General features: G+C 35.3%; 1 protein-coding gene across 1 annotated transcript in view; it reads left to right on the plus strand.

Annotated features, from left to right (window-relative positions):
* Positions 1 to 7,080: 7,080 nt before the first annotated feature.
* Phm (Peptidylglycine-alpha-hydroxylating monooxygenase) overlaps positions 7,081 to 12,862 on the plus strand; it is an 82,319-nt gene continuing 76,537 nt past the window's right edge. Inside the window, exon 1 of the mRNA XM_069815689.1 lies at positions 7,081 to 7,246. Within this exon, the coding sequence (XP_069671790.1) occupies positions 7,127 to 7,246 (120 nt within the window). The 5' untranslated portion in view covers positions 7,081 to 7,126. The remainder of the gene's footprint in view (positions 7,247 to 12,862) is intronic.

The following is a 12,862-nucleotide window of genomic DNA, read 5'->3' on the forward strand; positions in this document are numbered from 1 at the left end:
TGATGTGTCAACAGAGTGACGGATGCAATCAAGCCCCCACAGTGTCAGCTGCGCAGAAGATATGATTGGACCCAGATAGAAGCGATCGCTCTCCTCCATTTTAAGGTCATAACGATAACGGACGAAAAGCAATCCCGATACAACGCAATCGTAAAACAGACCGGGATTTATTACTATACATCATAAAAACAACCAAACATAAGCTAAAGAATGACGAGAAAAACAAATAGACCTGTAAATAGGTAACAAACGTAATCACCAACATTTCTGCAAACAATTAAAGATGTTATGCTGAAACTGTCAGTCAGCAATCCTCATCAACTTTGTGAATTAGGCCTATTCATGCCGTATTTGCATAATTCATCATCCGTAAAATGGGCTTCCTGAAATATTTCAATAGCCGAGTGAGAACTTTAACTTAATATTGCACAATGTGTGCATCTTGTGATCGTGATAATAGCGGACGAAAAGCAATGATGATAGAACGCATCCCCAAAACACACTAGAATTTATTACTATAAACAGGGTCCGAATTAACGGGGGGGATTTCCCCTATTGGAAAGTTATCCCTCTCTCATAAATTCATATTAACATCCCTGACAGAGATAACTTTCATCCCCCCCACAAAATATAATTATCGTTACTATTTTTATTGTTACTTCTTATGTTTCATCACAATAATGTCAACAACCCATGTATTGTGGGTCCCTATCATCACGGCATGGCGCGTCCTCAGGTTGCGGATCGAGGAGACGGTCTCCAGATATGGAGGGTAGCTGTGAATATATTGAATAAGCAGTCGCGGACAGCCGATGAGGGGTGGTCCTCCAGCTTGGGGATTGGGCGAAGGGCTAACAACCCATCACCGTAAAAAAAAAACAGCTTGTTACGAATCCTTCAAATAAGCCTCGGTTAGTTGGGAGGCTGGAGGGAAAAAGACCTTTAGGGAGGCCGAGACGTAGATGGGAAGATAATATTATAATGGATTTGAGGGAGGTGGGATGTGATGATAGAGAATGGATTAATCTTGCTCAGGATAGGGACCAATGGCGGGCTTATGTGAGGGCGGCAATGAACCTCCGGGTTCCTTAAAAGCCAGTAAGTAAGTAAGTAATGTCAACAACAGCAATAATAATAATAATAATAATTATTATTATTATTATTATTATTATTATTATTATTATTATTATTATTATTATTATTATTATTATTTTATGTGTGGTATTCTCTATCTAGGATTCTATCTCCCTCCCCGCTCATCAGAAATCTTAGTTCGTTCCCTGACTATAAATCATAAAAACAACCAAACATGAGCTATAAGATTATCAAGGATAAAAACAAATACAAATAGTAAAACGTAATCACCTGCATTCCTATAGTATATCGCAAATAATTAAAGATGTAATGCTGAAATTGTCAGTAATCCTCGACATCTTTGCGAATTGAGGGATTTGCCGGAAAAAGGGCGTATACGTCAATATGGTGAACTGAGATACAGGCAATCTAAGATTTTAAAACGCGCCTGAATAAAATGTTATAGAGATAGTGAACAAAATTATACATTAAATTAAAAATCTTAGCGAGTATAAATGTTTTGTAACATTTAGGCAATTTATATTATTAAATTTCCTTATATTTGTACCATATAAAACTTCGGTCTATACGCCCTTTATCCATATAATGATTTGCTTAGGGGATTTAATGTAGATTTCAGATTTAAATTTCACACGGAATTGAAACAAAGATACATTTTATGACATTTATTATCTACTTCTAAAGTAATTTACATTATTTCAGATATACTGAGTAGACATTAAGTACGCAAAGCAAAATCTCTGAATATAACAGAAAAAGAAAATCTCCATTTTGTGTGAACATAAATAAATAAAATTTATTCTTTGTATAACCCTGATAACAATAAGCCCAAAAATCTGAATATTGTAACAAATCTCTTTATAGAACATAAAATATTTCCGTCTGAATCTATGAGTTTCATAAGTTTGTTTACTCTTAAAGCAAGGACAATAATGAACATAAAAAGTAGTCAAAGGAAACAACTGGACTGACTGAATTGAACTATATATATTTGCTTAGTCTCTACCAAGAGAAAACACACACAGTACAGTATGCGTAACGCGCAGCACTAGCTCTACTTGTAGACTGACTAACTAAATCGCGCACGCACGCACGCACGCAGCCCTGTCCTGCAGGTATGTACAGTACAATCAAAACAAAATTTCGCTACTATAATTAGCGAATTATTCACTACATTTTAAAGCGTTTTCCCGAAGGAGGGCGTAGAGGTCTATCCGCCTTTCTTCCGGCAGACCCCTCAATTAGGACTAAGGATATATAGTATTTATTAATATAGTACAACTGTTATTTTTTTTTGGTTTGTATCATGATTGTCTGATTCCAAAGATCTCTTTAATACTCTGCGGAGTGGTTGTTCAATTTGAAACAATATTTTTTTTGCACGATCGTGTTTTTTGTTGTATTTATAGGAGGATTTAAACTATAAAATAAATATTGTCGCAAAAATGCACAAATGAAAAATTATATTTGTGCAAATTGCGAAATGATTGTGCAATATTATTAATAATTGTGCAGAAAGATAAAATTAATAAAGTATGCAGAAACGAAAAGTTATGTAATTTGTTTCTTGGAGTTTCATTACTTTCAATCCATCTTATCACACTTTATATATATTCTTATGTAAGTAAATCATTATACGAACCTAGATATGTTTACAATCAATTACTGCTGAATTTACATCACATTAAAATAGGTTATTTTATGGGCACTCTAAACATTGAAATTCTTTACTAGTAGGCCCTTCAAGATTTATTATTTATTTATTGTTAACAGAGTGCTGACTCTCTTTACTGAAAGGCGGTTTCTGATTCAAGTTTTTACAAGATTCATGCAACTAATCCTCGCTCACAATTTACAGTATGCGATGGAATTATATAAATCAATTAGAAGAAATTGTTCACTTAACTTACATGAATTGCATCAACTCTTTGAAATCAATTTCCGAACATCTATTGCTCAATATCTTTTTGAACATTGTCCATTGTATTTGCAATTTTAAAAATATGATCGTGCAAAAAATGTTGTGCAATACACTTTCGTGAAGTGCATTACAAAATCTCTGAAATTGAAAAACTTTCTCTGTTTGTTCTTAAACTATTCCTCGATTTTATAAAAAGCACTTTCCAATCTTGTACCATATTAATAGGCTATACTATTAGAAGTGGTAAGAATGCTGATTTTGGATATATATTTCATCACGTACAAAAACATTAACTTATGAACATTTTAGTTATGACGAATTTCAAAATATATCTGTTATAAATAACTTTTAATACCGTACTTCAGATATATATATATATATATATATATATATATATATATATATATATGTGAATAAATAAACATAAAGTGTTGAAATTCTAACTAGAGTATGATTTTTTAGATCATGTTTTATGATTACCTTTATGAGATGGGCTGGAAAATTAAGAACTGATGAAACTGCGTCAGATTTTCAGTAACTTTTTACAATTAGAATTGCAGAAACTACAAGAAGAAATACTCAAGAGAATTCAGAAAACTACAAAAGCTTATTATTCATTAAGTAGATGAGTATTAGGAAAATAAGAAGTAGAAAATAAAACTAAAACAAGAATGTACAAAACTGTAATAGAACCAATCCTTACGTATGGCAGTGAAAGTTGGACGATGGCTAATAGTGATAAAAGTATGATAAATGCAATGCAAATGAAAAGTTTGAGAAGAATTGTAAAGAAAACACGAAGAGAGAGAGAGAGAGAGAGAGAGAGAGAGTAAGAAATGAAGGGATAAGAGAAGATTTAAGGATACAATCAATCTAAAAGATAATAGAAGATAAACAGCTGTCATGGTTTGGACACATTAAAAGGATGGCAGTTGATGGAAGCAAGACCCATAGGAAGAAATCCAGTAGGAAGACCAAGGACAACATGGGAAGAAGAAATAAAACGAATAGCATCTAGGAGAGGAAAGACATGGAGCCAGTTAAATAAACTGACAGAAGATAGAGTACAATATAGTAGATGGATCCGAGGAAATCCCCTAACACCACGATAGTGGTATACTGGGAAGAAGAAGAATGATATGAACTGAGCAAACCCTATAGTATAACTTTTTCGCGTTTTTTTTAACAATTTATTGATCGATCAGCGCATTTAGCGCTATACAGATCATTTCTAAAAAAATATAAATACAATATATGACACAGAATTGAGGGCAGCCTAGATTGGGCTCCTCAATGAACAAAAATAATTTTAATAAATAATTATTTACATAGGTTGGTGTGATGATAAATTTTGATTATAATATGAGGTCCATTGGAAGTCTGCTCTTGATTCTGGTGGGAAATGTGGACTTCCTTCCGAGAGAGTAATGGATAGCGCCTGGAACTTTTTCTAGGTTGTTATAGAACTTCTTAGCTTGTGAATGAATAAACTGATTGTGTCAATACCAGTTTCTCTGTGTAGTTGGCTGTTACGGACAAACCAAGGAGAATTGAGTGCAATTCGTAGGACTTTATTTTGAAATGACTGGATGTGTTTAATTTCACTTATTGCAGCTCCTCCCCAGACAGGACAGGCATAAAGCAGTAGAGGTCGTAATAGAGATGTGTAAAGTAGCATGCAATTTTGTAGCTTTAGAGATGATTTTTGTTGAGGAGCGGATATAATTTAGCGAGTCTTGAGTAGGCCAATTCGCGTTTAATAAGTTAGTAGATAACCATTTACTGAGAAGCTCAGGATTTTGCAATAGAAATACTGCATAAAAATTAAGTTTGCGCTTATTCCTACAAAACACTCCCTTTCATTATCGCAATAAAAATGTACAAATGGTTTTCAGTCATTTTACAATATTCTGATACAGTGTATGTAACCAACTTACTTGTGAAAAGATATTCCCGAATTATTCTTCTTACGTCGATTCGTACAGTTATATGCAGCACAAGAATGCAATATGATTCCACTTACGGAGTTTTACACAGTAGTACAAAAAAATAAAGTATATAAACACTATTGCTTTATAAAAATTAAACAGTTACTCTTGTGATAATGCGTAAGAAAATGTAATTTTGTAGTTAAAAAAAATCTGTACGAAGCAACTATGGAATCCACAACACATTTTTAGCTTCAGAATATTAGCTAATTAAAAGAATGATACTCCTGAATAGTTGATTCTTTATCTGTAATATTTGGCCGCGAAACCAGGTGCCCCGTGTTCGAATCCCGGTGGGGGTAAGTTACCTGCTTGAGGTTTTTTCCGCGGTTTTCCCTCAACCCAATACGAGCAAATGCTGGGTAACTTTCGGTACTGGACCCCGGACTCATTTCACCGGCATTATCACCTTCATTTCATTCAGACGCTAAATAACCTAATGTTGATACAGCGTCGTAAAATAACCCAATAAAATAAAAAAATAAAAAATTAATCTGTAATATTCTTTTACCCTTGAAACTCAATAATAATAATAATAATAATAATAATAATAATAATAATAATAATAATAATAATAATAATAATAATAATAATAATAATAATAAAACAGTTATATTACCGGTTGTTCTGTATGGTTGTGAAACTTGGACTCTCACTTTGAGAGAGGAACAGAGATTAAGGATGTTTGAGAATAAGGTTCTTAGAAAAATATTTGCGGCTAAGAGGGATGAAGTTACAGGAGAATGGAGAAAGTTACACAACGCAGAGCTGCACGCATTGTATACTTCACCTGACATAATTAGGAACATAAAATCCAGACGTTTGAGATGGGCAGGACATGTAGCACGTATGGGCGAATCCAGAAATGCATATAGAGTGTTAGTTGGGCGGCCGGAGGAAAAAGACCTTTGAGGAGGCCGAGACGTAGATGGGAAGATAATATTAAAATGGATTTTAGGGAGGTGGGATATGATGGTAGAGACTGGATTAATCTTGCTCAGGATAGGGACCAATGGCGGGCTTATGTGAGGGCGGCAATGACCCTCCGGGTTCCTTAAAAGCCAGTAAGTAAGTAAGTAAGTAAGTAAGTAAGTAAGTAAGTAAGTAATAATAATAATAATAATAATAATAATAATAATAATAATAATAATAATAATAATAATAATAATAATAATGGCTTTATTTAACCTGGCAGAGTTGAGGCCGTAAGGCCTTCTCTTACACTCAGCCAGGATTAAAACTTGCTTATATAGTTGAACATAAAACTGGATCGGAATTAAGTAATTACATACTGATACAATTTAGGTACATAATGAGATCAAAAGAGGTAGTTACATAAAAATTTACCTCATAAAATAAAAATAAACATAGTGGAATATATATTAATGTTGTTAGAATCAAATACGAATCACATAAAAACAGAAGCCGATAATTCAATAAAAAATATACGCAGTAAAAATAAAAATAAACACATTAGTATACATATTAGTATTAGATTACAATTAAGTAGTCCACACCTGTGGAGTAACGGTCAGCGCGTCTGGCTGCGAAACCAGGTGGCCCGGGTTCGAATCCCGGTCGGGGCAAGTTACCTGGTTGAGGTTTTTTCCGGGGTTTTCCCTCAACCCAATACGAGCAAATGCTTGGGTAACTTTCGGTGCTGGACCCCGGACTCGTTTTACCGGCATTATCAGCTTCATATCATTCAGACGCTAGATAACCTAGATGTTGATACAAACAATTTCAAAATTAATGTAACTCTAAAAATATTGAGATTAAGACAAATGTTTATATGAATGCATGTCTTCGGAAATAAGCTCCATAAGGGACGGTAAATCCTCGTGAATCACTCTGTATGTATTATTTTATTAGTCTTTATACAGACAGAAAACTAATCATTAACGTTGATTACAGTTCTCATTATGATCTCGTAACACAGAATGCATATAGTAATTTTTAGGGATAAAGATGGATTGAACATGCTGTATAACTTGAACACCTAAAAAAAGAAGTTGATACACGTTCGATGTTACGGCAGATGGGGCAACCATTGCGTTCTCCCTTCTCCCTGCCGGTCGCGGTCAGTTAGTCGAGCGCCGGACTCCGTAGCGTTCGCATCAAGATGGCGGGTTATAGCAGCCATATGGTAGCAACAGCTCTACTTTTGACGTTATGTGGCTTTTGCTCAGCTTTCGAGGTAAACCGATTCTCACTGCTGATGCCTAACGTCACACCTTACAGGGTAAGTGAAGAAAAATCCACTCTTAATTTAACAAAATTAGCTTATCTGAAATCTTAAAAGTGACAGGTTGCAGTTCAAGTTACACTTTCACTAGGTCGATATAACTGACATTTGTCAAATTGACGAGGAGTTTCTCTCCTGTTAATTGGATTATCTACAACAAATCCGAGGGAATACGTGTTGTAAAATACTACTATTTATGTCGATAGCTTAACGCTTGACCGGATGTTTTAACGGTAGGCCTACTGCAACCATATGCTGCGGGCATGTAAAGTGTATAGTTGTCACGGTCATGCCAGTATAGTGTGTATTGTATTTTCACTCCGTGAATTGTAAACAGTTATTATTTTAGAATGTAGGTAGCATATTATAATCTTCATTTCGAAGAGTAATATACATGTAGGTAGCCTAACATGGTTGCGTAGAAGGACTGAACCACATCTACAGTATAATATGAGACTTAAAACTATTACATATTAGCTATATCTGAAATATTTCCTTAATATCGACGAACTGTTTTCGCTAGATATAAGAACACAAAAGAGCTCACAAATCTAGTCTAGAGAATTAATAAGAAACAAGAATATTTTCACATCATGTAGTTTTATTTCTTAATGGAACAATAGGCATAAGAATATCTGAAATTAAAATAAATAAAATTAGAATAATAATGGAGTTTCCTAACTATTTCTAATGCAAATAATTAGCAAAATATCGCTATTAGACTTTTATCTTTCAAGTGAAATGCATGTAGGTTTGATACAATGAAAGTAATAACAGAAAATGGTGATGTTATTTTGTTTAATACTTCATTTTTATTGAAATAAGATTCGGTGGATACTTAGATAAAATGGTATTTACCAATGCTGAAAAACAGCTGAAGATTCTTGTTTAATTCTCATAGTATTAATGTCCATTTTTAATGCATTCTACAGGTGTTAATATATCCGGATTAAATAAAATAACATAAGAACATCACCATCACTTTCGGTTATTATTGTTATTGCAGTAAAATCGATAGCTATCGTACTGTACCTTTGTGGAAAATTAATTGCCTATGTCTATTTAATCCGTAATGTCTGTAAAGTCAAACATATTTGAGATTGGAAGGTGTTTCTTTTGCGTTAAACCAGAAAAACAAACTTTAGCCTATCTTTTCATTTCATTTATATATTCAATGCCTACCCACTTCACTTTGTGTTTCGGGTTCCGCATATTGCGGCTGGTTGGCAGGACTGTTGTTGTACACCACTTCGGCGGGCCACACTGTACATGATGTGCCTGTAACAGTTATGTCGTGTACTAAGGTGAGTGTATGTGTAAGTATAGTGTCTGGAATAAGTGGTGTTGGTGAAGATGAAGGGAGAAGGGGAAACTCGGTGCCGGCACGTAGCCTACTCCTGTCGCATAGCACCAAGGGGGCCGCCAGGCTTAACGACCCCGGCCGACGGACGAATCACTATCAACAGTGACATATGCCTTCTCTTCATATGCACTGCGGAGAGATTTGGGATTTAACCCAGGCAGATTGGTGTACAATCTAGTGATTAGAAGCTATGCACCGCCACATCTCCTAGTCCCGTGGTAGAAATTTTACATGAAAATCTCTGACTCCGCCCGGAATCGAACCCGGGCTGGCTAGTCTGGTGGCAAACTGGGATGAAGTGAGGTGAGACCTACATTAAATTATTTAATTTAGATATATATGTTTTGATTAATAGTTAAAGAAAATAAATTGGTCCGCCGCTTTGGCTTTGTGAACACGTAATATGCGATCCTACCCAAGCGATCCGTGGTTCGATTTCCGGCGTCTTCGTCCACGGAACTGTTTGTCCCTTATCATGTATTGTCTCAGCTGTGGTCCTGTACAATGCTGACCATGCGATCAAGAAGACCCGCATTGTGTTTGTCGCAAGATTATACCCTCCCCTACACCACATTGGATTGTAAATCTCTATGAAAATAAGGTTAAACATGACGAAGGAGACGAAAATAAACTAAACGGGAATATCATTTAGAATGTGATAAAGAAATTGAATTGTGGCGGAATGTGTAAATACTGTAAGAAGAAAGTATGTGTTATCTTCGTGAATTAATCCTTTTAATTCATTTTAATGGGATTCTGTCTGCCCGCAATGACTGCAACTTCTCAACCAAAAAAGAAAAAAAGAAAAAAATTGTCAGGAAAATGGGGGAAGAGGGTTTTTCTTTTTTCATCATAATTTCTTTCAGTTTACTGCTTACACTCGAATCATTATTTCTATGCGTTTAATCTGACGTAACATTCTATTAAACACGTAGGCGAAGTTATAGAGGGGACGCTGTCCCCCCCCCCCCCAAACTTGTCTGAACTCTTTTCTTTTCTATTAACGTTAGAAAATATTGAATTCAAAAGATCTTTTTTGCTTTTGTTTGTGATTAAGTTAATGTCTTCAGATCATGTGTACTCTTATGTTAGAAGTCTGCAGATGTTCAGGCCGCCACTTGGAGATGTATGAATAACACTGCACAATAATGCAAAAAAAAAAAGTTATCCCTGTGTAATGTGTAAACTTAAAGACGAGATTATAATAAAATAATTAGTTTACATTTCATATATCTTTGAAAAATATTGGAGTACTAGAGGTCAAATGACTCCATTGTCAAACTTAAAGACGAGATTATAATAAAATAATTAGTTTACATTTCATATATCTTTGAAAAATATTGGAGTACGAGAGGTCAAATGACTCCATTGTCAAACGCCTGACATTAGAAAACAACAACAGTTTAAATTTCATACGATATCTTCAGGAAGGTAAGCTTCATATAAAAAAGATTCTGTTAGCACTGTTACGTGGTTCTATTGATGCATACAGTGACTGCACAAAGTGTTCGTACATCTACAAAACGTGAGTAAAAATAGTTTCTGAGGACAAATGGGACGTCTGAAATGTTTACAAATAACAATATTGTGACTGAAAACTCTACATATTTTATTGAGTGTAGCAAAAAAGTAAAAAAAATCTAATAATTTCTATAATATATTTCACAAAATTAAATCACTCCTATTTTCACACACACAAGAAGTTATCGTACATCTGCTATCAGGAAATCTTTAGAAACCTCTACCGCATTTCAGTACCTTGTAGGATTGCCCTTTGCCGCGATTATTGCCTCCAGTCTTTGTGGCATTGATTCTACTATTTTTTCTGTAATTCATGAATTAATTAAGACCCATTCTTTTTGAAGAGCCTGCTTAAGACTTTCTTTATTTGAGAAATGATGCTTTCTTATGTTTTTCTTTGGAATAGCGCAAACATGCTCGATGACGTTAGTGTCAGGTGGCTGAGGGGGTGTGTGAAGTTGTATTGGAGTATTGTAGAGCTGCCACAATCGAGTGTTTCCCGCAGTATGTTTGGAGTCATTACCTTGCTGGAAAACGAAAGTACTTTGAAGATCCAACTTTTCAGCACTAGCATGGAGATTCTGCTTTAAAATGTTCACATACCTTTTGCGGTTCATCACACTATCGACAAAATGCAGTCTACCCACGCCCGAGGCACCCATACACCCCCAAACTAGCACTGACCCGCTTCTATGTTTTACTGTAGGCACAAGGTGTTGAGGATCCATCTCTGTATTCTTTTGTCGCCACACCATACGTCTCCCATCCGAACCAAAAACATCAAATTTGCTTTCGTCCGAAATAATTACTTTTTTCCAATACTCCATTCCTTTATCTCGGTATTCTTTCGCGAAATTAGATCATTTATGCGATTTTTCTTACTCACTCAACACTTTTTCCGGGCTATGCGACCATGATAACCATGGCTGTGCTGGCTGAAACTTTCACACTTCGTCTTTCCAGATCTGCGACAACCTTTACTGCACTAATCTTTGGATCTTGTTTAATTTCCCTAATAATCACGCGCTCATCATGTTCGGTTAGAACTTTAGGTCGCCCAGCTCTTGGCTTGTTTTTCACAGTCTTTGATGCGGAGAATCTATCATAAATTGACTGGATGGTAGACCGAGATCTCTCAACAAGTTCTGATATTTTACGTAATGATTTGGTCTGGTTATGCAGTTTAATAATAACTTTTCTTGTCTCCTCACTTGTTGCTTTACGGTTGCTGCCCATTTTGACGTTTCAGCTTTTCATTCACTGATGACGGAGTACTCTCCCTGCCACTACTACACACACAGAGGCACATAACGAGTACTGGCAACACCACCCCTCCAACTCTTTCTTTTTAGTATGAGTACTTCAGGTGTACGATAATTTGTTGTGCCGACTTATGTATCATTATGGAGTTTTATTTAATTTTCTAAATATTGTATTACTTTTGTTGTTTTTACAATTAGCATATCTGTGAGCGTCAGAACTCACTATTCATAATTAGTGAATTATTGTATTCTCAGATCCTCCGATTCTCCTTAAAGTGTATTATAATCTGAGTTTTCTAACGGTACGAACACTTTTTGCATTCACTGTACATGTATTTCTGCATGAGAGAGAAAAAGAGGGACATTGTTTGAAGTTATGCCCTATTATAATTTGTAGTAGACCTACAGTTCGAGCCCTATACAACTCGGTCCGAAACATCGTGGATATGGATGTAACACAAAGAAACATGCCACCCGAAAATACCTTTAGTAAATTATCATATTTCGATATACTGTATCACGGTCAAGCTATTTACCTATAGAAGGTAAATGATGTCCTCCAATAATCTGCTACTTACAGACCTGTTACTAAATCTACGTATTACTCTGTGAAGAGATTTATTAAATCTACATACTTAGACTTCAACAAACAAAATTTGATAACTCAATCCAAGGGAAAAAATGGAACTCTCTGCGTCAAAATCCACAGTTAATTCCCGATTTACCACGAAAATCGTCTGTAGCTGCATTTAGATTGGCAACAGGCCATGAGTGTTTGGCCAAACACCTGCATAGAATTGGAATATATCAGTCCCCTAACTGCCCATTGTGCAACTCAAACCAAGAAATGGATTCGGAACACCTGAAAATCTGTGCTTCATTGGATGGTCATGATAATATCTTTGAAAAATATTGGAGTGCAAGAGGTCAAATGACTTTATTATCAAATGCCTGGCATTAGAAAACAACAACAACATAATCCCGTTATATGGGGATTCTATGGTTTTGCTTTGCCCCCCCCCCCCCAGAAATTCTGTTACGTGAGCTGATGGAGCCAAATACAGTACATCCTTACTGTATGATGGAAACAGTGATTATGGTGAATATTCTTCTTAGAAAATTTAATGAACCCGTCATCTTCCTCGCAATACGAATCGGAGAACCTAACCTGATAACACACGACTCTTGTGTGTCATCCCAGATGGTATAATAGTTCTTAGTCATATGTGCACAGCTATATAAATCCTGCGTTGCAAGTCATTATTAAATACCAGTTTTGCCTCCATCAGTAATTATCATGCAAGAATATGGTAATTATTTACTTTAGCTGGCAGTGCGTTTCTCGACAAAATTGATTCATATTTCATGATTTGACTTTGGAATAAGTGAAAAAAAAACTATTAAAATTGAGCGGAAATCAATAATGTTCATTTTATCTAGTTAGTATTTACGTTTTACGACTTTAAT

Source organism: Periplaneta americana, chromosome 17, assembly GCF_040183065.1.
Source record: "Periplaneta americana isolate PAMFEO1 chromosome 17, P.americana_PAMFEO1_priV1, whole genome shotgun sequence".
Classification (NCBI taxonomy): Eukaryota; Metazoa; Arthropoda; class Insecta; order Blattodea; family Blattidae; genus Periplaneta; species Periplaneta americana.